This window comes from Sardina pilchardus, chromosome 2 (genome assembly GCF_963854185.1).
Source record: "Sardina pilchardus chromosome 2, fSarPil1.1, whole genome shotgun sequence".
Classification (NCBI taxonomy): domain Eukaryota; kingdom Metazoa; phylum Chordata; class Actinopteri; order Clupeiformes; family Clupeidae; genus Sardina; species Sardina pilchardus.
The window spans coordinates 38,391,641-38,418,192 of NC_084995.1; the positions used below are offsets into that span (position 1 = coordinate 38,391,641).

Consider the following 26,552-nt stretch of genomic DNA (forward strand, 5'->3'; position numbering starts at 1 on the left):
GCTTTGAGGCTCAGTAGCCTCAGTGAACCCTTAATCACCTCGGCTCACACATCAAAAATGCAGACCCTTGTTTGACTTTATCTGGAAGCTTAGAGAATTCCTTTTAAGAGGAGTGGGAGTCACCAACCACTTCCTGGACTACAGTGACCAGAGCACACAGAGTGCATCAGATGTGAGGGCTCTCTGTGAGTCAGGGTAAGCACATGATTCAACAATATAAATACGACAAGGAGAAGCTGGGTTATGGGATCCAGATTCCAAGCCTAAAAAGGACATACTCATGTCTATGGTTTACCACATGTAACAACAAAACTGCACCGCTAACTTGCATGTGTGGACGTCTACAAAAGTGCGCTTACAGCAAAAGCCAAGTCATGTTGGTTCCTTTTGCCCCTTTCGGATAGTGTCAACAAACCAAAACATTACCCACATAAACCCTCAAACTGTCAAATTTGAAATTGGTGTGAGAATCATTCTAAAACAAGAGCCGAGGAACACTTATCTCAACAGGCCTCCACAACTGTCTGGCCCATTCTGCAAGGATGATTTCTGGAGAAGTTAGTTTAAGATCACACTGTGGACTTGGAGAACTTAGAGTAATGGCCTACTGAAACGTGGCCTGCTGTTTTGAGTTAGCAGTGGCTTGTTTATGCTTTGTATACTTAATGGTCGAGAGCGCCGCTGTAAAAAGTGCTCCGTAAAAGCAAATGTGTTGACTCGTTCAGTGATTGTCTGTACATCAGAAAGTGCTAGAGGAGAAAGGCTAACAAGGTCTTTATTGTCCCTGTTGAAGCACTTAAGGCATATGGCCTTGCAAACCCCAATCTGTGCTTGTTTAAAAAGTGCATTAAGACAATCTGAACATACCAGCAAGATAAAAAAAAAAAAAAAGAAAATCAGAGGACGGCTTTAAAACCCTTTCCAACTTTGGAACGTTGACTTTAATGGTTATTCATTTCCAAGATGCAGCATTGAGAGTCTAAACTGTAGATCACACAAACAATACCTGTTGAAATGAACCATGTTAACTTCAAGGATCTGTAGATACTCTTTGTAGTATAGAGCCCCATATTACAATGTAAATATATGAATTCATGCAGCGTATCATACTTATTATAGTGTGAAATAACTCATTGTCTGTAGCCTACTGTCTACAATATACTGTAACTTTATTCCTCTCCTACCCTTTCTCCTAGGATGTAGGTACTGTATGTGCTGATACTAATTGCTTAACCATTGCGAGAAGTGAATAGAGCATTATGTTTAATGTTCTGCATTTCTCACAATTTGACACTAAAAGTGTGCTCCTACGTCATCACCCTGTATTATACAGTATACTGTATTATACAGTATGTACTGTTCTCCTAAACATGGATAATATAAGGCGTCAGGGTTGATATCACTTCCATCATTGATTAGGGTAGACTGGATGGCTTCTGACTTTTTCTATATTTTTGCTGTTGTGTACTTAAACCCTAACCATTTCCTTGTCAAGTTAGAGCAGTTGATGGATCATTAGGTGAAGTCATGCTGTAACTCCTTTGATGCACATCTCGTAAATAAAACTCTATTCCTGATTATTCCTACCATTGGTCTGACTGGGTCCTCATTCATCTGAGGTATCAAAATTACCATCACCACGTTGTGGGTACTACAGAGTTCTTTATTCTGTCAGGCACAGACATATGAAGTGAGAATGGCTCTCCCTGCTAATGGCTAGGTTCTGTAACACGGCTCAGAAATGAATGAAACATCAAGGCGTTTTGCTGGGCGTATGTCTGAATGTGCTTTTCATGCCCATAGGGCCTTTTTGGGAGAGGAAACTAGGCTAAATGACCACGTCCTGACGAAAGGACAGGACAACCCTGACCGATCCCTGAAGCAAATGCACCCCTCACTTCTCTCCCTCTTTGTCACTCTCGTTAATTTGTGACATTGTGACTTGGTTGACTTTGAGGGATTGTTTACATTTTAGAAATCAAGTTTTGTAATGAAATGGCTCGTCAAGGTGACCATTTTGATGGGAGTCTATTCGCGACGCGAGGCCTCAGCGTTTGATTGGGTAAATCGGTCATTAACCTGCAGTCATGGACTTACTGACAGCACTCTCCCTTTCAATTTCTCCACTCTTTCATGTGGGTCACCAACTCCATGAACTGCTGCCGCATGACAACAGGCTCCTTTTATCTACTCACAGTACCCTTGGACAATATACGTTAGTCATTAATTCATTCACTGAAAGAGCATTAGTCAGTGTCATTATAGACTTTTGAAAAGAGAGAGAACATTTTAATTCTTCCAGTTATTCATCAAGAGAACATTTTGTCTCTAGCACCATCAATGGTGACCATACTTTCAATAATTTCATTTAAAAAAAAAAATAATAAGAAGAATGATAAAATAAAGGCATCCCCAAATGTTGAAGTAGCTGAGATCAGCAGCGCAGGAGAGGCAAAGAAAGGAAAGAAAACCAGACGCTAACTCCAAAATTAGCATTTTATTCAGATGGTTGGGGTCAGAGATGAATCATTTGTATTCCAGTACAGAAGATTATCCACAAAGCTCCTTCAAAAACCTTTCCCTGTCTTAAAGCTGATTCAGTAATTAGTGCCGATGGTGTCTAACACCCCAACCCCCTTTTTGGTACAAATTCAAACAGTTGTGCTGACAAGATTGTTATTTTTTTCTGTTTTTTATTGATTTGTTTTTTTCATATTTTTTTTTACAAAAGACTCTCATACCTTCTACACATTATATGCCACCCAGTTATGTTTTTTGTATTTTTTGTAAATAAATTTTGGAAATAACTTTTTTCCGCTGTTGTGAAAAGATAAAAACATGCAAAACTTGAATTTGTAGTCCAAATTATACATTTACAAGTTCTGAACTTCTTGCTCTTCTTCATAGACTACATCAAAAGAAAAGAAAAGAAAAAAAACATTATGTACACACAGTTTCTTTACAGTGAAGTAAAAATTTAAAGTACCAGATGAGGACTAAGGCAAATGAAGTGTACATGAAATTAGAACAAAATAAACAATTTTGTTGCTGTAAAATACTACACCACTTCAGAAAGAAAAAAAACTTATTTTGCTACAAAAGTATGTTTCATGACTCCCTTTATTTGCAACCAGCTGCATGTGTTTAATCTTTTGTGAAAAAAGTCTAAAATTCTAGCGTACTGTACAGTGCTGTTCTCTGATTTTGTCCTGCCCCTCATTGTTAATAAAGACTCCTTCATGTCGTTATCTTTGCAATTCACTTAAATATTCATATATTCAACAAACAGCAGTATTGAGTAACCAAAAAAAGCATGTAGATGCATACCATTGTAACATACTTTCTGTTTTGAAATCACTCCAAAAGTCATAACCATTAAAGCCTTGAACATAAAACTAATCATTCAGATCCAAAAAATGTACAAAAAGGCACATTAAATCCCAGTGCTTCTGTACTGTGAAATTCAAGTTTGACTGAGCGCTTTCCGTACCCCACAATCCAAACAGTGACAGTTCACCAATGTCCTGTCCCCCTCCTCCAAAAAACATGACTGACTCACACTCTTAACCCTTCAACAAGCATATGTATGCGTAGACTACAACAATAAGCCTAGGGTTGTTTTTTTGTGATTTGTGTTTCATTGATTTATGTACTTTTTAAACTATTTAAAATCTTTTCCATTGTCATTCAGTCTGTGCAGGGGGAAATCGGTTATCAGAAGCTGTCCTCATTCGTCGACTGGAGAAAGAAACAACAAAAAAAGAATAGAACTTTCTCCCCACGTTTTTTTCACTGCTCTGTTCTCATCTTCAACATCCGAGAGAAAGAGAGCAAAACATTTTAGTCGTCACTTCCGCCGTACATATCTGCGAGTTTCCTGAAGCGAGGGCCCCAGTCGTTGAGGTAATCGTAATCTTGGTCCCCTCCGCTGCTGGAGGAGTTGATGGAGCTCAGGGAGCCGGCCGTGGAGCCGCTGCCCTCGTAGTCGAACACCAACAGGGAGTCGTACGGCGGGGCCGTGGGGTCGTTATCAGCTGCCTTAAGTCCCTGTGCAGAGAAGGGGGACAGAGGAAGAAAAAAAAATGACTGAGTGAGATGAAAAGAGGATGATTAAAGACTGCAAGGGATTCTGGAGACTAAGCGACGGTCAAGGGGCTGTTCAAATTCCTTTCACAACATTAAACTTGTGTACCATTTAAAATTCATACATGTTTTTTTCCCATCTTCTCACTAGTGAGCAATCAGGCCCATGTCATGGGTTACATGTGGAGAAATGTCAGTACAAGGCTGCGTAGAGGGTTCAGAGGTCCGAAATCCTCTTCTGTCTGTGTGATGTGAGATTATCCAGGGCTTGGACAGAATCCTGACAATCTAGGACTGATCACTATTGCCTGCAGTTGCTCCCGCCCCCCTTCCACACACATCCTGATGGATGTACAGATATCACAATTCCATACCACCATTTCTCTGCCAGCTTTCATACAAGCAAGAAAAATAGGGCCATAACCATTACTCAATGGTGGATTCCAAAAAAACCCCAATCCACTGTGGGATATTCAGCAGCAAATACTTGCTTCTAGCTGGCTGGCAGAATCTGTTAGGGCTTTTATGAGCACTTCCTGACTATGGTAGATGTGATGGAAGAAACGCCAGTCATCTGAGATCTCCGCCTGAGCCTTCTCTTTTAATTTCATGTCTTGACACCTCACAGGGCTCACTGAGAACATTGAAGATGTATCGCTCTCAGTCTGTAATTAGAGGGAGTAGACCACTCTGTACGCTTGTCAATTTTTAGCTCATGGTTTCATGGGGTTACACAGGTTAAACAAGCTAGCAGGCTATGCTCTTATAAGAGACTGTGACTGAACAGACAGCGCTTCTCCGCATATTGAGTAATATGCATGAATGTAGTACAACTCGAATTTTTTAGTACAACAAAATAGAAAATAGTTATTTGTGGAAGCTTTCACTCCGACCACTCAGAACGCGAAAAAAAGCCTAAGCCTAAAGTATCAAATATATGGAGAAATGGAGAGAGCATGGGAGAGAAAGTATGATTGTGCAGGTTCAGTGAACTCAATATTCCCAGTGCGGTTCCCTGTGACATACGGATGGCCAGGCTTAGCTGAGGCCAGAAATCCGAAGAGGCTTCCGGCTCTGCCGGTGGAGCATTGGAGATAAACCAGGCACACGGACATGAAAACAGCATGTCTGACAGCAGTGCTCACTCTCTCCCCTGCATCTGAAGATCGGCTCCCAGCCGCTCACCAATACCAGACAGAGAGAGAGAGGGAGAGAGAGAGAGGGAGGGATAGAGAGAGAGAGAAAGAGAGAGGGGGGAGGGAGGGAGAGAGAGAGAAAGAGAGAGGGGGGGAGGGAGGGAGGGAGGGAGGGAGGGAGGGAGGGAGAGAAAGAAAGAGATAGATAGAGAGGGAGAGCGATAGATAAATAAACACCCAAGTCTGCAACACTAACTATACTGCCTCAGACAGCTCACCGTACTTTGCCACCATTTCACCGAGGGACAAACTACAGTTACAACATTTAAGAGATTTATCTTTCAACAAACAACAAAAAAAAACAGCACTGAAAAGCTGATCTTTGAAAGAGCTACATGATTTATGAGATCTCGCGTTTGCGTTTATGCGATATCTCTCTCTCCTGCTCTCTCTCCCACCCTCTGTTTCTGCAAAATGAAAGAGGCAGGCGTAAAAAAGAAAAAAAAAACACTGTGCCTCCGCACCTCACAATTATTTTCCACTTGTTTGCTCTCGTTAAGTGTTTGCTCAGGGCTGTGGCGCTGATAATTTGCCCTGAAATATGACAGATGGATCGTTCATTACAATTATAGCCGTCGCTGCTCCAGTGGTTAGCACCTCTACGCCACAGTTAGCACCCCACTGGCAGTGTGTGTGTGTGTGTGTGTGTGTATGTGTATGTGTGTGTTGAACGGGGGGGTTGCGGGGGTCGGGGCCTATCACAGAACCAGTCTGAGCATTCCATTGAGTCATCAATGGGGTACGACAACAACAACGGGCGGCCATCTTCAGCAGAACACAGCGACGGGGCTGTGGCTAATGGACTCGCGGGGACAAGAGCACACTGTAGTCTGGCCCGCTCTTCCCAGGCCTCTCCGCCGCACATCCCCACCCCTGAATACTAATCTCTAAGGTCCACGATACACATGCTATGCAGAGATAGCAGAGGCAAAAAGAACATTTGCCAGGGATCAATTTCCCTCGTCTAGAGGAGGTGATTTTCTGCTGGAACACAAGTGAGGTAGGCTCAAGTATGAGGGGGGAAATGAACAATAACCAGCCTTGCCTGAAATGGCTGCATACTTGGCTAATGGCGAAGTCAAGGATATATTCTACCTAATGGATATAGCACAGCACAGCATGCAGACAGGCAGAGAGATATGCAGCAGGGCTCTCTAAGTTTGATTTCAAATGGCCACTCCGAAACAGCCGAATCACTCCAGATGGGTAATGCCGCGCCCTTCCCTTTGAGCCTCCGACTTGCTTCACGCTCCACCTGAATCCGACTGGGAGAGGTGGCCTCAGGTGAAGGAGGACCGAACCTGCCCAGGGCTGTGGGGGTGTGGGCGGCTAGTCTCCGTGACCTCACCATTGTTTTCTTTTTTTTCCCCTCTTTCTCTCTTTCTTTTTCATACCACCGAGTGGCGGGATTCTGGACTAATTAACCACCGACGTTGCCCCGGTCTGCCGAGACTGCCACTCTAGACTCCCAGGTGCCCCTTTCATGTGGGTCGGGGGGCGAGCGGCGGGGACGCTGATGGGCGGCTGGGCGCGCAGCGTGGCGCCGCCTCCACCCAATCCGCTGATTGCGAGGCCGGCCCGCCCGCGTGCTGGGTGAGTAATGAAATGGCTGCCTCTGGCCTTCCTGTTTTTGCAGCGTGCCAAAGAAAGAAAGAGGAAATAAGGACGACTTCATATCTCTGCGTCTCTGTATCTTCATTCGATCGCAAAGACTTAGATAAGGTTTGGGGGGTCTCTATCTATCTATCTCTCTCGCTCACTCCCTCTCTCTCTCGCTCTCTGCTGCCTCTCTCTTCTCTGTTCCAAAAAAAAAAATACGGAAATAAATAAATAAAAGCTCCGAGAAGGTTTTTGAATGTGTCTTTTCAGGTATTCCAACAGCACAAGATACGGCGAGAAACTACTCGCTAACGCTGAACAGAGCTGACAAGCGCCGCAAACAGCGCGAGGAACTTTTTTCTGAGAGAGCGTGCGGAGCCACAGAGATGTAGGGAGCGAAAGCTGAACAAGCAGACCCTAATCCAAAATACATGGGACGGAGCCAATGACTTTTGAGAGTAGTGCGGCAAGCGAGTCTGGCGCCCGTTGGAGCAGGTTAAAAATACATGGGCACACTTTTTCATCTCACGGCTCTCACACCCCTCATGAATGAAGTCAACTAGTGCCTGCAGCGTGGGAGATACCAGCCCTGTGGGCCTCGCAGGACACCGTGCGGCCATGTCCTCTGTCCACCCTCCACACGTGGAACACTTGGCTCCGCGGTTATACACCAATTTAAGAATAAAAAAACTAACACACACACACACACACACACACACACACATATATAAATTATATTCAACAAATGCGATAAATGCCAAAATGCCACCGCCGTGCAGATGGGGGAGAATACTCCAGAACAAGGGAGGCTTTTTCTTTCTTTTCTTTTTTTTGTCAGGGCCATGATCAAAGACTACAAAAGGAAAATGCCAGGCCCCTGACAGATGAAAGCTAAGCCCTCTATGACGAGTCACAGATGAGCCTGTTCTTGCCAGAACCTTTGGGAAGAATGCGTTTTAGGATGACAGAACATTTAGAAAATGAGTTTAACTGGTTTCCTAGCTTAATCTCATTTCAGTTGATTTTTCATGTGGCTCTTGCAATCCCTATGAAAGAATGAGTCTGGAAACCAAACTCCAAACACTATTGTATTACCATAGGCTCTACTGTCTGCCAAGCACATTTTGCCCATATATATGTATGTATACACACACACGCACACACACGCACACACACGCACACACACACACGCACACGCACACGCACACGCAAACCCTCACGCGAAGCCAGAAGTCATTTAGCATCGATGTGAAGCTCTGCAGCTGGCCAGAACTCATCCTAGCGCAGAAGGTCAGTCAAGCTGTCTGGGTGAGAAGTGACAGGACATGGATCAAGACTCCTCCACCACGGCCCAATATGGCTGCCGCCCAAAACATCCTCCCACACAATATTTCTGCTCCAGCAACGACTCCCACCCAGCTCATGGCCCTGGATCATGTGAGGTGAGACTGAGACAGTGCACTTTGCGGAGCCGGCCTGCGTCCAGCAACGCTGGCCAATATTCGTGGTATTTAAGAGGGTGGTGAAGGTTCTTTCTTGTTCTGGAAAAAAAATAAGTGTGTGTGACCTGAGTTGTGCCAGACCAAATTTCAGCTCAGTTGGAGTCTAGAGTCCCAGATTTTCTTTCACACACACACACACACACACACATGCCCGTCCACCCACCCTCTCACACACATACACACGCACACACTCACATACCCACACAAAATGAATGATCACACAGAGTGATTGAGGTGATAGCGTTAAAAAGGGCATTGTGCTCTCTCCGTTGGTGTGATGGGAAGAATGAGACCATCAATGCTGTTTCCACAAGGACTGATCAATGCAACACTCACAATGCAAAATGCCACTAACTCCAATAAACTCACTCCCACAAAATCCAATGGAGAGCCCCTTGACCACAACGTTCGCAGTGAAATGCAGGAGAAGCCGATGTCAGGCTTAAAAAAAAAAAAAAAAAAAAAAAACACGTGAGCGTGCGGCCCATCTCTGATTGGCTCACCTCGTTGATGAAGTCACCGATGTCGCCGGGGTGCGGGGCGGCCGACCTGACGGGGTACTGGGGCTCGGGGTGGATGGGCCGCTCGTCCATGCGGCGGATCCCCACCGGCTTGATGGCGTCCGGCTCCATGGTGTCCGGCTGCTGGAGCTGGCTCAGGTCGTAATCCTGCGGGGGGAGAGGCGGAGCAGATGGGCAAGTCAGCGGGACACGGCCAAAATACACCAACCAACCCACACACACACACACACACACACACACCAGCATCCATGCACACACACACATAGACACACACACATACACGTGCACATACACACGCACGCGTACACACACACACACACACACACACACACACACACACACACACACACAAACACACAAACACAGCATACAAAAACACACACATACACAGACACAAACACAGACACATGCATGCCAGTATGCACACACACACAGAAGATACAAACACAGACACATGCATGCCAGTATGCACACACACACACACAGACACAAACACACAGTCACATGCATGCCAGTATGCACACACACACACACACACACACACACACAGATACAAACACACAGACACATGCATGCCAATATGCGCTCACAAACACCCACCCATACCTCCTCATAAACATACTGATAAGCAAGGATCGGTACAAATATGAGCTTTCACGCTCATTTGTACACATGCACACACTCTCACACGCACACAGGCATATTATAAAGCATGTCATAGGAATAGAAAGCAAAAAAAAGATGAATAATCATGGGGATTCTGTGGTTGTAAATGTATGGTGTACTCTAGTATCTGACTCCGTGGGTAGTGAGCAGATGGGTGACACGCCTTCTCATTGCACACACACCGAGGCAAGGAGCTGCATGACTATCGCGCCGTGTCCCTCGACACACACACACACACACACACAGGCGCGTGCGCACACACACACTACCGCGCCGTGTCCCTCGATGAAACTACAGACGCCGAATCCAAATACTGCATAACAATGAGACTCCTTCCACTAACAGCTCCATCAATAATACAGCACGGTAACACTAGACTATGCATCATGACAGCTGCAGTCAAGGCAACTAAGGAGACTCAGATAAAAACTTGTGTGTGGGAGCGACACTTCTCCGAGACATCGCGCTCCGTCTCGCCACGTTTACGCGTCGGGATCAGGGGCGAGCGCGGGCGGATGAGGGCAAAGGGAAAAAAAACTAAAAAACAACGGGCGCGGGCGCAGGGACGAGCGAACCGGCGGTGCCAAAGGTGAACCGCGCTCTCCTAATCGGGCCCCAGACACGGAATGGTGGATACACATAAGCCCGGCCTAATCCTATTAACATCGCCAAGGCAACCTGACAGCTTGGGCGCTTTGTGCTACGTCACAGGGCGAGCAGGGGCCGCCAAGGGAGACTAAGGGGGCCAGAGCTGATGGACCAACGTGGAGGAACAGGAAGATGTGCAGGCCCACAACAGCAACAGCAGCAAGAAGAGAGAGAACAACAGAGAGAAAGATAGAGAGAGAGAAATAGGGAGGGAGAGAATGAGAGAGAGAAAGAAATTGAAGGAGAGAAATAGGGAGGGAGAGGATGAGAGAGAGAGAGAGGGAGAGAGAGAGAAAAAAAATAGGGAGGGAGAGAATGAATGAGAAAGAGGGAGAGAAAGAGAGGGAGAGAGAGCACGGAGGTTGGGGGGAGGGTGGCAGAGGAATGAGGACAGTAGGTGCCACGGCAGGATCTGTGGGCTTTAATAGGACTGTGTGATGGATTGGCTCTCGTTATGAGATTTCCACTAATCCATCCATCTGAAACGTGCGGCGCGCTCACTCGCTCGCTCGAAAATCCTCGCCAGGCTGCGTGAGAGCCGAGCGCCTCACGCGAGCGCTCCAAACACACGTACGCCCGTGGACGGCCTAAGCGTGAAAACCACACACACACACACACACACAAACGCCGAGACCCGTAAGTGATCGGCTGAGGCCAAGTGGTTAAAGCCCGGAATTAGCTCTACTCCCGGATGTAAGCACTCCAATGTTTGCACACTCACAAACCGAGAAAATGCAAACCAGAATGTTCAGTGTGTGCTAAACACACACACACACACACACACACACACACACACACACACTCGCAAACACTCGTCGAGATAAGAACTCCGACAAACAGTGTGGGCCAAGCCCACAAACACAGTAATCTATGACAACACAGGCACACGAGGGCACAGAGACACATTTACATGTAGCCTGAGCCCCCCTACGCAAAGACAGCCTCGCGACAGGAGCAATTTTCTGGGTCACAGCTGCTCGCCCGTGGACAAAGCATGACCCTCATCCAACTAGGTGGCACCAGTGTTCTCTCTCTCTCTCTCTCTCTCTCTCACCAGCTCAGAGTAACCCTCGTCCGACTCACACTCTACCCTCTCAAGACAGGGGTCACCCCCCAACCAACTACATGACCCCTGGGGGAGGTCAGCTCCTGCCAGCGGCAAACATTTGCCACACACTGGAACTAACTCTCTCTCTGTGTGTGTTTATTCCCTGTGGAATCTCCCTCTCTCTCGCTCTCTCTCTTCTCCCTGTGGAATCTCTCTCTCTCTCTCTTGCTTTCTCTCTTTCTATTCCCCATGGAATTTATCTATCTTTCTCTCTTTTTCTTGCTCTCCTCTCTCTCTATTCCCTGTGGAATCCCCCCCCCCCTCTCTCTCTCTCTCTCTCTCTCTCTCTCTTGTGGAATCCATGCTGGGTACATTCCAGTCCTGCCCCAGACCACCTCCACCAACTCCATCCCCCCCCCCCCCCCCCCCCCCCTGCGGCCTCCCTCTGCCCACCCCCCGTGGTCAGCAGATCAAGACCGAGGGCTTGGCTGCAGAGCAGCAGTGCTGCAGTGCCACGGCCTTATGACTAACAACAGCTGCCCTTGCTTAGCCGATAGGAACGCTTCCCGGCAGTGGCCCTGCACCTGTGGAACTTCACAGTGGAGGAGGAAAGGAAAAAAAAACAAACAAAAAACAAACGGCCCTCCTCGAGAGGAGCCGAGAAATTCAAACAAGCTGCTGGGGGCTCCTGCGCGCCTCCTTTCAGCCGCCGCCGTAAAGAAAAACGAACCTCCGCGCTGACAGGCTGCCAACGGCGTGCTCGTGACTTAGGGCCGAGGTAAAAAGGAACACCTTTATCAAAGCTCCCTGTAATTACCTTGTAATTAGGCGGCGATAAAACAAAAAGTGGAAAAAAAGTGGGAAAAATAAAAAAAATGTTATTATCGTAACCCCTGATGAAACGAGGCCGAGGCGCCGTCAGACTTGCGATGAGACGCGATCGGCTGTCCCGTCTCACACAGCAAAGAGACGGTCCGCCCCTGCCTGTCCACAGTGGCGCACTCGGCGATCTCGAATTAAGTCCGTGGTGTTTCTGAACAGACACTCTGCCACTTCATTTTCCTCACAGTGGGAGGTAGGTAAGGCAGTGGGAAAGAGAGAGAGAGAGAGAGAGAGAGAAAAGAGAGAGAGAGAGAAAGAAGAGAGAGAGGGGAGAAAGAGAGAGGGGGGGAGGTGAGAGAGAGAAAGAGGAGAGGAAGAGGAGACAGCGAGGTGAGCACCACAGAGACGTGACGGCTGGTCACATTCATTTTTCACCGTTTCACGCTATCTCCTCCGAGCACGGCCACACCGCCGCTCCTCCAGCGGGCGTGAAATGGAGGCTCGCCTCACCATATAAATCCTCCGCTCCTCCAGCTTCCTCTCATCTCTGACGGCGAGGATTTTGTCCAAAAAACTCCGCTCTGCCTCTCCCTTGCCTCCCCCCCACTCTTCCTCGTACTCATACTCTTCCTGCCTCTCTCTTCCTCTCTTTTGTCTCTCCGGAGAGAGTGTTTAAATCACTGGCGTGTGTGTGGACGCTAACAATTATCTAGCCCCGGCGATGGCGGGGCGAATTGGCTTCAAGGTCGTCCCATTAGAGCAGAATAAGCGCCATTAACGTCCGTCTCTCCACTGAGGCTGACGCTCTCAATTATATTACCTGCACAATTAGAGGCCTTGAAGGCAATTTAGGACTGTGCGTGGGACTGATCCCTTTCACCTGAGCCCAGGCACGGCAACAAATGCGGCCGCTGCCGGCAAGGATACTACCCATTAGCATTGTAATGCGCTAAGCTGCTCAATTTGCAACTACGGGACGGTCCTCTCTCTGTAAATGGGCATGAGTGTGTGTGTGTCTGTGTGTGTCTGTGTGTCAGTGTGTGCAAGCACGTTTCTATGTGTCTGCGTGCATCCAAGTGTCTCTGTGTGTGGCTGTATGTGAGTGTGTGTGTGTGTGTGTGTGTGTGTGTGTGTGTGCGCGTGCTCTCCTGTACCTGGTCCTCCTCTCCGCCGCCCTCCTCGTCGTACTTGAGGATGTTGTCCCTCACGTCGTCCTCGGGGTCGATGAGGAGCTGCTTGGCCTGCCTCTCCTTATCACGGCGCTTCATCCATACCACAAACAGCAGCACCAGAACTACAGAACAGGGAGAGAGAGAGAGAGAGAGAGAGAGAGAGAGAGAGAGAGAGAGAGAGCAATTAAGCACGATTATTTCTGTGCAGCAACACAACTGCAGAAAGACTATAAGGACCTGACTCAAGTACCCTGAGAAAAAAAAGCATGTTTCCCTTGTTCTCTACAGCCCCTTCTGCTCGTCTCCTTTGCTTCTGAGGGGACCAGATTAATGAGACGAGCATCTAACTGATTTGCAAAAGCAAACTAAACCAACTGTGAGGAGCAGAAGCAATTGACTGTATATCTGTTGACAGAGAAAACAAACAGAACCAGGAGGAGTGAATGGGGTGTAAAAAAAACCCCCCAACAACAACAACAAATAAGGGTTGTGGTGGGGAGTGGGGAGTGGTGAGTGGAATATTAACCGGCTTTAGCTGGGTTATATTTCCATACACTGCAGGGCACTGGGTGGCTGATCTGGCCTATGTGGGGGTAATCCCCGGGCTAATCTGTGCTGTCTGGCCGGGCCGGGCGGTGCGGTGTGGTGTGGAGTGGCGTGGCGGGGCGAACGACTCACTCAGCAGGATGATGATGCACAGCAGGATGGAGATGATGGCGCCGGTGCCCAGGCCCGCCGCGATGATGCGCTCCTGGTCCGAGCAGAAGCCGTTGTGGTCACACTGGCACACCTTGATGCGCAGGTACGAGGTGTTGGACATGGGCATGTTGCCGGCGTCGGTGATAACGATGGGCACGTCGTAGATGCCGCTCTCCAGGAAGCTGAGGCGCAGGCTCACCTGAGCGGCGTCACCTGGTCGGGGGAGAGAGGGGGAGAGAGAGAGAGAGAGAGAGAGAGAGAGGAGGATGTCAGACACAAACGCAAAGCAAAAGAAGCAGAGGAATGGAACTGTGAAAAAGACAGCTCCCAGACACAAGAGAATAACAACAGCAGCAACGTCCTCTTCTGCACACGGTCACTTCATGTGCCCCTCGACTGTGCTGTGATAACCGCACGAGAGGAGTCTCTCGTGAAGAACACCCATGAGCCTCTGCTGTCTCTCGAAACTACCCCAGTGTGACCTCACCGCACAACCTGCCTGCCACTTCACAATCATTACAGCTAACTGACAACATTCTCTCCATAAACTTGTACCTGGGGGAGAAAAAAACATCATCAATGCAGTTAATCCAAAATACACTGGGGATTTAGATTGGGGGGCTTAGAAATCCCCTGAATACCTCTCGATAATGCAGCTTAGGGATAAAACAGCCTTTCCTATAATCCTTATGCCATTTATCCTATTAAATATTTATTCAATGCATTTGTGGCTCCGTACATTTAATCACTGACACATAACCAATGACACATTACTTCGTTCGCTTGTGTTTTTAACAAGCATAATCAATTAAAAGGTGTTGTCTGGCACGCCAGCCCTCATTTTCCTTCCTTCCTGGCTGACTGGGAAGATAAACTGAACTCTGCGTCTGGAAAGTCCCACGGTTTTAGACGTGCACGGCGATAACACGACCGCAGCCTGGGAAAGAGGTGCCAATTCCTCCTTAAAGAGTCAGCGCTCTCCTCTTTACCTCGCGCACACATAAAATGCAAAATTCAGATGACGCGTGTTGAAAAGTGAGTGTGTGAGAGCCATCCGTTTTTTTTCCGTTTGCTCCCTACGGGGTAATCTACATGTTCTACTCCGAGCAGACGCGGCATCCAAAGCGCTCGGCTCTGCCCTGCAGTCGCGGCGTGAAGACTCGCAAACTGACATCGACGGCACAGAAGTGGCGACGAGCGCGCTGCCAAAGTGCCGTTGATCCCTGCGGGCGAACACTCGGCTAAATGTGCTATTCCCTTAAAAGCCCCTGGCCTTTGGGCCATTCCTCACGGGGCATGTCCCTATTCAGCAAAGACGCTGTGCGGTGCAGGGCAACTGTAAGTGTAGGTGTAAGTGTAAGTGTGTGTCTCTCTGTGTGTGTACATTTGTTTGTGTGCATGTATGTGCCTGTCTATGTATGTGAGTGTGTGTGTGTGTGTGTGCGTGTGTCTGTCTCTGTGTGTTTGTGTGTGTGTGTGTGTGTGTGTGTGTGTGTGTGTGTGTGTGTGTGTGTGTGTTTGTGTCTGTCTGTGTGTGTGTGTGTGTGTGTGTGTGTGTGTGTGTGTGTGTGTGTGTGTGTGTGTGTGTGTGTGTGTGTGTGTGTGTGTGTGTGTGTGTGTGTGTGTGTGTGTGTGTGCATGTGTGTGTGTTTGTGTGCGTGTGTGTGTGTGTTTGTGTGTGTGTGTGTGTATGTGTGTGTGTGGGGCTTACCGTTGATGCGCGTGATGGTCCAGTTCTTGCGGACGTCGGTGGGCCTGTGGGGCAGTTCGAAGGTGAAGGGCCCGGCGTTGGAGCCGATGTCGCCGTCGATGGCCGTGATGTTGATAAAGTTGGGCTCCGGCTTCTCGCACACCTCGGCCTCCGAGGGGAACACCAGGGGCGCGTTGTCGTTGATGTCCGATAGGATGATCTGCAGGGTGCCCGTACCGCTGGCAGGAGGGTAGCCTATCGAAACAAACACACACAAACACACACACACACAAACACTGTGTGTAAATACAAATGAACACAAACATGAATGCTAACATGCTAACAGAGTAGTAATTACAGACTTGACTGATGAGATGAATGGGCTAATTTGGACCAAAGGTTAACGGAGTTATTTCACATATGGGAGAGAACATTTTCTCTGAAACAGCGCCGAATCATGTGGCCGGGCCTGCTTTTCTCTTTTCACTTCTCCTCTCCTCATCGCTGCACGTCCAACACACCCAAGACAGTGATGTATCTGCCCCATGTGTGTATATTTACATGAAAAGACTGCTGTGATTTTTCATCCCCCGCTGTGCAGGGCAGGCTGCTCTGTGGAGGGCTGTGGGGCTGTGCATGTGGTGGTGGAGGAGGTGGTGGTGGAGGAGGAGGAGGAGGAGGGGGCAGACTGGAGGAGAATGCTTAATCAGGGGCTGCCCAGGGCCTCGGCACACTGCTGCCCAGTCACAGCGACTCTGTATTCACAGGCCCTTTAAGAGGCTTTCTTCATTCAGGCCACGCTCGGAAGGGGCCACTCGGCCAATCCGGCCCCATTAATGCCGAGAAACCTCTTTATCGGGAAGTTTTCTAAGCCCGGCCGGCCTAGGCTGGACTGGCCCGGGCAGGGCCGTGCTCTGTGGAGCACGGCAAGAGGAGGAAGAAGAGAGAGGGGAGGAAAAAAAAAAACGCCCCAGACAGTCCTCCTTACGCTGTGGGCCGAATCCTGGCAGTGCGAGGGAGGAGAGGGGAACGTTTCCCTTCCCTGTGCGGCAGCGCTAAGTCGTCTGCTGGAGTGCCTGCTAACACCTCTCTCCTTTGCCTCCGAGAGGTGACTGTTTAATGTCTGCTGGCACTATTTTTATGCCACTTGATGGAACTGGAGTGGCAGACTGTCAGCCCGTGCCAGCATTCAAAGTGACATTCAATCAGTTTTTGGAAGATTAACAAAGATTCTTCCCCCCCCACCTTCCCACCCCGCCCTTGCTAACATGTTTTCCCACTCTCGAGTGTTAACACATCACATCCTGGTCGCCCCAGTCTTAACAAGGCATCTCACGACCACAGTGTGTCTGGTGCTGGCGGTGTAATGATATTGCTACAACGGTAAGCAGGTTTCCAGTGCTCTTGTAAGAGGTGTAAATCCAATCTGAGAGCAACCCGAGACGCGAAACCTTCTTTTTCACACTCGCAGAAAAGATTGAGTTACATACCATTATCAGTGGCCAGGAACGTGGCGTTGTACATATTATTGCTCACATAGGGCGATTCCCTGTCCAGCATGGCAATTGTGGTGATGCGGCCGTTATTGGGGTCGATGCGCAGCCAGTTGGCTGGGTCGGAGAGCTTGGAGTATCTGCAGAGAGAGACGGAGAGAGAGAGAGAGGGAGAGAGAGGAAGGAGGGGCGCGACAGAAGTCCAGATTAGAAACCTTTGATTTATCACCACAATCTCCCCTGAGGCCCAGCAGCTCACTAAATCTTTAATAGTACACCCAGCTCAGCAGGTTAGAGGCGAGCTGATCGGCAGCCAGGAGCACGCTGCTTCAGAACTCTCGTCAGTAGAGAGAGGGGGGTGGGGTGGGGGGGGGTTGGAGAAAGTTCCAGAACACAAAGCGGTTTTGTTGTGTGGGCTCGAGAAAAAAAGTAAAACTTTCCACCACACAATGTGCAGTTGGGCTGGCATGGAGTTGTAAGAGGGAAATGTCTGTACAGTATGTGTGTGTGCGTGTGTGTGAGTGTGTGCGTACATGCATGCATGCGTGTGCCTGTGTGGGTGTCTCTCTCTCTCTACCTGATGTTCTGCTGCATGAAGCGGTCAGGGTCCAGGGCCGTGTAGGTGACGATCATGGTGTCTGCGGGCAGGCCCTCGTCCATCCTCATGGTGCGGGGGTTGGGCTCGAAGTAGGGCGCCTCGTTCACGTCCAGCACCTTGATGGAGACGGTGGCGGTGGACTGGCGCGAGCGATGGATGTTCTGGTCCAGGGGCTCCTCGTTCCCCGCCACCACGGTCAGCACAAATGTCCGGGTCATCTCGTAGTCAATGGGCTGCAGGGGAGGGGAGGGGGAGAGAGAGAGAGAGAGAGAGAGAGAGAGAGAGAGAGAGAGAGAGAGAGAGAGAGATGGAGGAGGAGGGGTAAGGTGACAGAGATGGAGTGAGATAAATGACAAGATGCAACATTAGTCTGCTGGAAATCTTTGGACCATTACACCTATCTTTTTGCGACAGCCTCTTTTCCGAGGTACTTCGGGCACTGCTATTTCAAATAGCCATGTTTTGAAACCTTCATTTTACTGGCATACAAACTGTACACGAACGGTTTAGCGGTCTACCAGTGCCTCACAAATCTGATATCCTATAAAAACATCCTACAAAACACTGTGTTCTAAATGCGGCACGCTGGTTACAGGACGTTTCACAGGCTCATCTCCAGCTGCAGCTGAAATGAGAACATCTGGACACGGGGCACCTCTGCCCAGAGAGTGGACGGGTCCGAGCCTCACCTTGACGACCGTTACCAGGCCCTCGTTAGTGGTGGGATCGGTCGGCACGGAGAACCTGCCGGTGGGGTCGCCCCCGGTGATTTTGTACACGACGTTCCAGGCGGGGGTGTTGGGCTGGTCTTTGTCCGTCACCGTGAGGTTGGCCACGATGACATTGACCCGGTTCTCGGGCACCTCGCCGTAGAACTGCATGAATAAAACATGGCACTCAAATTACTGTGCTGGTAGCAAAAAAAAACAGCATGCCTTGAGAAACACTGGTGCAAACACAAAGAAAAGGGGAAAACAGCAACTGAAACTAGTCTCTCTCCTAAATGAAAGGAAGTACTTTCTAAAAAATGGATTTAATGGCAAAGAAAAAAAAACAAAGTCTGAGACTAATGCTTTGACAAGAGCTAGTCATTTCATTTTGTCTCTATATTACAGAGCATTGGCAGTATAATGAGAATACCTCCTTCACAACACAATTCCGCTCCCATTAAATATCTGCAGTTCCGGCTCAGTGCTTTCATATGACAGGTGACGGTATTCACAGGGGGACTAGCTCGCATAAGAGACAGACTGGCACTATTCTTACAAACAATAAGGACTGGTTTGTGCGCGCGTGTGTGTGTGTGTGTGTAGATGTGAGTGTGTGTGAGAGTGTCAGAGAATCGCTACCTATCTTTGGGAAGAGTGTGCTTGCTATCACACCCTGGCACTGCCTCAGCGATGCCAGCTCTAAGCCCTCCGTACTGTCCATGAAGCACATAACGAACAAAGCATTCTCTGCGGGAGGCACAGAGGTCATTGCATGACGCGTGGTCATCAGGGTAATCGCGGAAATCACTGCTTGATCCCTCAGGCGGCGTAAATGTGTCCGATGTGTTGCATGTCGTGCGGACAGCTCCGGTCATTACTGACGAGGACTAATGGCTCCTTAGCGATGCAAAACCATGGAGGGACGATCAGCGTCGCGCTGTGTGGTGCGGCGGCCACTTACCGTCTCGGATGTGAACTCGGGCGGGTTGTCGTTGATGTCCCTGACCCTGATGACAGCGGTGGCGGTGTTGGACAGGCCGTACAGGGCTGTTCCCTCCATGTCCGTGGCTTGAATGATCAGCGTGTACTGTGGCACTTTCTAATTGGGGGGGGGAAATCACACACACACACACAAAGACCTGCTTAATTAACCAGTCACTGAAATGACATGTGACATGCTACATAAATGCAGGTAGGGGAAAGGCCATGACTAATGAATCATGCATAGAAGAGAATCCTCATGGATGTTGAAAACCAAAACACACCGCAACAGATCGATCGACAACCCCAGCACACAACATACATTAGGCCAATGGAACATGTAAGACTAAAAATCTACAATTCACAACACATTAGGTGGGCACCAATGACCAAATGATATGCACTGCACACCCAATGACGTTACACGGGCAAATACAAAAATGTCATTCTCATCCACAACAGAAGCGGACAAGAGCAAAAAAAAAAAAAAAAAAAAACTGGCAGTGGGCTAGAAATATGAAACAAATGATAGGGAACTACATCAGCGCCTCTCCCCTCTGTATTCATTAAGGCCCAGCGCAGAACACTCCCCTGGTGAGTACCGGCTAGGGCTGCGCTGACCGGCCCGTCATCCGATTCCCAATCACCGACCAGGAGTCATTGCACTAATTAGGGCAATCATTCCTCATTAATTTCCTGCGAGGGAGCGGAGCGAGGGGAGGAAGTGGAAGGAAGGAAGGAAGGAGGGAGGGAGGGAGGGAGGGAGGGAGTGGTGGAGGGTCTTATCGGAGGCCTCCTCGTGACAGGAGGACGTGGCTGCTTGCAAATGGCTCCCGCCGCCCCGATGGCCGCCGAGGCAGCGCACCGTTTCCCTGGTAATAAGGGCCGGGGCGGCGAATGACTCTCCCGGTAGCGTCAGTGGCCGTTCGGTGCATTACCAAGGCCGTGGAGCGGAATTGATTGAGCGTGGGAGGGAGGGGAGGGGAGGGGGGGTTACCAAATTGCCTTTACCAGCAGACTTAAACCAAACCGCCTGCACTCGCGCAAAAGCACTCGCGTATATATTTATTTACATTTTATTTCACTGAGCAAGGCAATCCAATTAAAGGAGGCCGTTGCCATTTATAGATCAGACAGCCACGCAAGCATCCTTGCACACACACACACATACGCATACACACACACACACATGCTGGCAGGCATGCTGGCACGCGCGCACTCACATGCGCACACACACACACACACACACAGAGCAAGGCAAAACAAAAACAAACAAGCCAAAAAAAAAAAAAAAAAAACAACATTTAGCTGCTTGCTGAGGCATGCTTTCTCCATCTCGGGGTAAATAAGTATGAGGTAGGGAGTCCATTTCTGAGCTCATTTGGCCAATGTTAATCAACAGTGTGCAGAAAGGCTCATTACTCCGGCAATGCACTGAGTATTAGTACAACAACGAAAAGCCCACGTCTTCATCACGCCATAATCCCAAGGCCATTTCAGAGTGTGGCTAAATAAAACTGTTGACCTATGCAAATACACCACCACAGTCGCACTGGCTTAAATGAAACTATATTGATCAATTGTTTGAGCAACCGCTAATAAGCAAATATTTAGCAGTGCCAAAGACAATTAAAAGATGTTATAACAAATAACATTGAAGTCTAGAGAACACTCTCTCTCTCTCTCTCTCTCTCACACACACACACACACACACACACACACACACACACACACACACACACACACACACACACACACACACACACACACAGTAAGCACAGAATAGGAGCTTGCAGATTGGCTCACAAACACATCCATCCACCCACACACACACACACACACACACACACACACACAGCTCTCACCTCTCTGTCGAGGCCTGCGGCCATGGTGATGATGTTCCCGGTCTTGTTGTTGATGGTGAACATGCTGGGGTTGGGGTTCTCGGGGTTCTGGGACAGGATCTTGTACCTCAGCATGCCGTTTTGGGTTTTGGGGTCATCCTTGTCGATGGCGGTCACGGTCATCACAGATGTCCCTGAGACAGACAAAGAACCCACGGGCCATTCATGGATGAGCTTCCCACTGAATATCTGTCGTCACCGGCGTGTATGACTAATCACCACAGGCCACAGCCATGTGTTATTTATTCAGCCGGCCAGTTTCCAGTCCACTGCTATGTCAGTGTTCCACTCTGGGGACTTGAGTTTATCAACAGTGACTGACCAGTTTCCTCTTCTCTGTCTTGTGGGCCATTGGTAAGAAAAAAATATCACATCGCAGCAAGCCCATTGCAATTTGGCAGTCATCTTTACCACATGCTTGCCCCTATCTCTTGTCTGTGTGTATGTATGTGTGTGTGTATGTGTGTGTGTGTGTGTGTGTGTGTGTGTGTGTGTGTGTGTGTGTGTGTGTGTGCCTACCTGGCTTTGAGCCCTCGGCCACACTTCCATTCCAGATCTGGTGGACAAACTCGGGCCGGTTGTCGTTCATGTCGATGACATTGATCACGATGTCGATGGGGTTCTCCACCTGGTTGCCATTGAGGTCCACGGCGTGGGCTCGCAGCTGCGTGGAGAGAGAGAGCGAGCGTCCAAACGCATTACAGTAGCCCGAGGCACGCGTGGGCACAGGCCAATGCTAAACAGACAGCACACAGCACACAGCACACTGCACACTGCACACTGCACACTGCACACTGCACACTGCACCATCTGAATTCTAACCCACCCACAAATGGACTGGGCTGCTTTCTTGTCAAGCACTGATCCTGGATAAGAGCAGCAACCACAAGCTAACCTCTATCTCACTCCGAATTTATTTTCCCTCGCCCTGTGTGTGTGTGTGTGTGTGTGTGTGTGTGTGTGTGTGTGTGCGCGCGTGTGCAAGTGTGTGTGAGGGTGGGTCAGATGTGAGGGACACACAAGTTGTGTGTGATTCTCATGTTATTGTTGGACTCCACTGGCCTGTCTCTTCCTCTGCCTCCCACTGCTCTGCTCTCCTACTTTCTCAGGGAGAGGAAGCAAGTGAACGAGTGAACAGGATGAGTGGATGTCCAGGGCGAGAGTGAGAAGAGGGAGGGAAAATAAACTGCACTCTTTATCACTTTTCTCCCCCCCAAAAAAAGAAAAGAAGGGCCCTGAGAAACGCTCCTCCCATTAAAGAACCATTACATCCTGCAAGTTAGTCGAGACTGCCGACCCCCCCCCCCCCCCCCCCCAGACACACTTCACACACACACACACACCTCCACACTAGTGGCCTCATTGTTACCTTCTGAAAGAGAAGCATGAGAGAGAGGGATGCCTGACTTCAAGAGCAACGCACCTTTCTTTCCCTTCCAAGGCAGATGGAGTGGGGGGTGGGTGTGTGAGAGTGGCTTTCGTGCTGACAATAAGGGTTGCCCCTCACCACTCCCAAGGACTGCAACTCGGATGCCTCGAATTGATTCATCCGAACCCAGAAGGCTACACTGAACCTGTGTGTGTGTGTGTGTTTGTGTGTGTCTTCTACATTGCCTATTCCATTTTGCTTTCCTCCAAACTTCTCGCTTAATCAAACATTCAAGAGAAAAGGCCTTGAAAGCAACATTACCGAGCCTTTCGGCAAAGCAATCCGAGAAAAATAAGAAATAATACCCTCAGATACCGCTGGCATTTAGCAAAAATTGGGAGGAATTTCCTAGCTATAGGTCCTCACAGACACGCTCTCGCCTGGCGCTTTCATCTTTTACATCCTTGATAATGTTCATTCCTTCTGCTGGAATGCTTTTAGTGTGATTTACGTAACGTGCGTGCGTGCGTGCGTGCGTGCTTGCGTGAGTGCTCTCCGCTTACGTGGAAGTTGCTGATGTGCTCTCGGTCCAGGGGCCGGTTGACGGACAGCTCTCCGGAGACGGGGTCGATGAAGAAGATGCCGGTGGGGGGCTGGTCCGCTCCTGGGCCGGTCACGCTGTAGCGGAGGGAGCGGTTCTTATCGTGGTCGGACCTGATCTGCTCCCAGACAAGAGACAACGTGTCAGGAGTCGTTTCAATCATGTGCCGGGGCGCAAGGGCCCACCGAATGTGGGTCACCATAAAGAAGTTGTGTGTGTGTGTGTGTGTGTGTGTGTGTGTGTGTGTGAAAAGCTATCTTCTGTCTTTTATCTTTTATCTCTCTCTAGTGGATTCAAGGGCCCGTTGGCAGGCTTTCATGGAGTGTGTCTGCGTGTGTGTAAGTGTGGGCTATATGACTGAATATCAGATCTCTCTAGCTACATGTGCAAATGTGTGTGTGTGTGTGTGTGTGTGTGTGTGTGTGTGTGTGTGTGTGTGTGTGTGTGTGTGTGTGTGTGTGTAAGTGTGTGTAAGTGTGTGTGTTCAATCTCTGCCGCTCTCCCCTGTCGTACCGTGACAAGTATCTGAGGGAAGGGGCCTCTGGAGTTCTCGGGCACGTTGATGGGGGGGATGACCCAGTCCCTCTTCATGCGTCTCAGCTGGCTGGCGTCGTCGGTGTGCCGCGATGGGAACACAATCTCTGGCAGCCTCGGAGCCATGTCTGCCACCGCCTCTGCGCCAGGCACCTGAAACGGCAGGGTCAGAGGTCAAACTCGAGAGGACAAGGACAAGCTGGGCATGGCATCACATATTACTCACGGTATGCTGACCACACTGCAAACTACACACTCAATGGCATAGTGGGCATCAACCAATCTAATGACATGACATGACATGACATGACCGTTTATCATGACAGATTAACTGCTGGTGCTGATAGTGAGGAAGTGCTGCTCTTGTAAAATCATGGGACTAATCTGACTGAAATGATCGTGACCTTTTTTTAATCACATACATATTTTGCATATGTTACCACAATTTCATAGTGGCATGGAGAATCTGTCCAATCACGCGGTCAATTGCTTTGAAAAGAATCCAAGTCGCAGACAACAAGGGTAGTGGGTGGGTATTCCAAAACTACATTTTTGGATAGATGCACTTTAGTATGGCATGGAGGCAATCCAGAGATTTGGTCCGAGTCCAGTAGCCTTTGAATTTGATCATCTTTGAAAATCAAACACAGACACATGCAGCTCGTACACACAAATGAATGGCTTCCCAGAGGCACCCTGCAGTCTCCTCTGACTATAATGAATGCAATTTTAAACAAAAGAGGACGCTACCTGCAAGCCAAACATTAAATACCCAGATGGTTCGAATTACCTATGCCTCTCCACAGCAACCAGTTTGAAGTGGAGCCATAAAAGTTAAAGTAACCTTGAACGAAAAAAAACAAAGGAGCGAAAAAGAATGTAGTACAGTGACTCAATGGCAGCCACATTCTGATAGGAGCAGCTCTTTCTTCCGTTGCACACGACGTTCACAATTAATTATCGCCACTGATTGCTGACTCCCTTAAAAAAAAGTAATTCTGTGTCAAAATTTAAACTAAGAAAGTTCGGGGGAGCAAACAGGAAATTAATTACAACTTTGCCGCTACACAGCGACATTCCCCCCTCAGTGTCCCATAACCCCTCAATCATATCTCAGGAATTGTTGGGACTGTGTCTACTAATCATGTTTAGAAATCCAATTATCTATTTTCCACACATCCCAAATTCACAGAGGCGGGTCCGTCGTGTTGGGTTGGTGGGACATGACTCAGAAATATCTATTACCCAATTAAAATGGGGGAGCTCAAGTGTGGTAATTATTTGTAACCTGCGTCTGGAATGATGAATGGGGGGGCCTTGCCACTGCTCTGTATGCAGACCTGGAGGTCTCCATCGGAGGATCATCCTCACCTTCTGACTAGAAACTTTCTTTCTTTCTTTTTCTTTCTCTCTCTATCTCTCTCTCTTTCTTGCTGTGTCTGCGCGTGGGTGCACATCTGTGCGTGTGTGAGTGTGTGCAAACATACTTTTGAAAGGACCTCCTCCTATATAAAAGCACACAGAGGCTTTGTACTTCTCTTTCACAGCTCACCACAAGCTGACCTCAAGTTCACCTCATCATATCTCATGTACTCCATTTATTGAGCAGAGGCGATATGCTAGCAAATGTATCTCTTTAGAATGAACTAATACAGGGCAGGTAAGCATGACATAATTGATGTCAATGAGCAATTATTTAGCTATATAATGCTGTCCCATCCGCATGTCTCTAGAGAACAGTGTACAACACAATGATTTATGCGCAGACAGGTGCTAACCTTGTGTGTTCAATACAACCTACTGAAGAACGGAGACTAAACCGATATATTGTTGTCTGAATCAGAACTTTGATCATTAGTCTGCTCGTCCTGATGTACCATGGTTGTCTAAGGCCGCAGCCATATTGGAGGTCACCCAGACAAGAAATCGCTACTCGACATTGATTTAACTGTTCCCCCAGGGTTGTTGTGCTCACAGTGCGCTAATAAAGAATGTAATCACTGATGTGATTAGTGAGCGTCCCATGATTTATGACAAGCTTCGTGTTGAGGCATCGCTTATTAATGTCGTCCCGACGTTCAAAAAGTCGATGAGAGATTTCATTAATTACTCAATAAAGCCATCAACTACATCTGCCTTTGGTCACAAAGATGGAACTTCGGATCTGCATTTTAAGAGGACATCTGGGGCTATAGCCATATGTCACCTGGGCCTCTCCCCTTCCTGTCCTTTTGCAAGCCAACACTTAGTCTAGTCCATTCAATCACATGAGCGACACCCTCGCAAGCACCCGAATGTCTTCATCCTGACTGATGTTCCATCCATTAGATCGGTCTCTGTGATGAATTCTTATTGCCTCGAATGTATGTTGTTTTACTGCCACATCGGTGAAATTCTTTAACATTGGATGGACGTGGTTATCATAACAAAACTAGAGCAAAGAGAATGGAACTAATCGGGGCGTTATTTTTACCCCTTCCGTAGCGGCCATGATTACACAGTGTAAGTGTGCCAGCATTTTCCTCAGCCCTAGCTCCTGGGTGGTGGCATGTACCTCTTCAAACAAATGAGAAGCATGACTAATGATATCATTAAAATCACCTACCTCCAGGAGACACTATGCTAAATGAGCTGCGAGGTGTAACGACGCTGTTTATTGCCGACCCCATAAATTACTCCGACCCAAGTTGGGCTTTTTGAAATAGTCTGATCGCCT

The 26,552-nt window shown here is 48.6% G+C and overlaps 1 protein-coding gene across 1 annotated transcript in view; it reads right to left on the bottom strand.

The window, feature by feature from the left end:
* Positions 1–2,482: 2,482 nt before the first annotated feature.
* Positions 2,483–26,552, bottom strand: part of LOC134073638 (cadherin-2-like) — a 65,162-nt gene continuing 41,092 nt past the window's right edge. The window contains exons 4-16 of the mRNA XM_062530342.1: positions 23,816–23,989; positions 23,265–23,420; positions 21,852–21,996; positions 21,294–21,466; positions 19,409–19,546; positions 18,427–18,612; positions 17,717–17,970; positions 17,137–17,279; positions 15,668–15,901; positions 13,936–14,169; positions 13,240–13,379; positions 8,884–9,048; positions 2,483–4,047 (exon numbers count right to left, since the gene is read on the bottom strand). Of these exons, the coding sequence (XP_062386326.1) occupies positions 3,841–4,047; positions 8,884–9,048; positions 13,240–13,379; positions 13,936–14,169; positions 15,668–15,901; positions 17,137–17,279; positions 17,717–17,970; positions 18,427–18,612; positions 19,409–19,546; positions 21,294–21,466; positions 21,852–21,996; positions 23,265–23,420; positions 23,816–23,989 (2,349 nt within the window). The 3' untranslated portion in view covers positions 2,483–3,840. The remainder of the gene's footprint in view (positions 4,048–8,883; positions 9,049–13,239; positions 13,380–13,935; positions 14,170–15,667; positions 15,902–17,136; positions 17,280–17,716; positions 17,971–18,426; positions 18,613–19,408; positions 19,547–21,293; positions 21,467–21,851; positions 21,997–23,264; positions 23,421–23,815; positions 23,990–26,552) is intronic.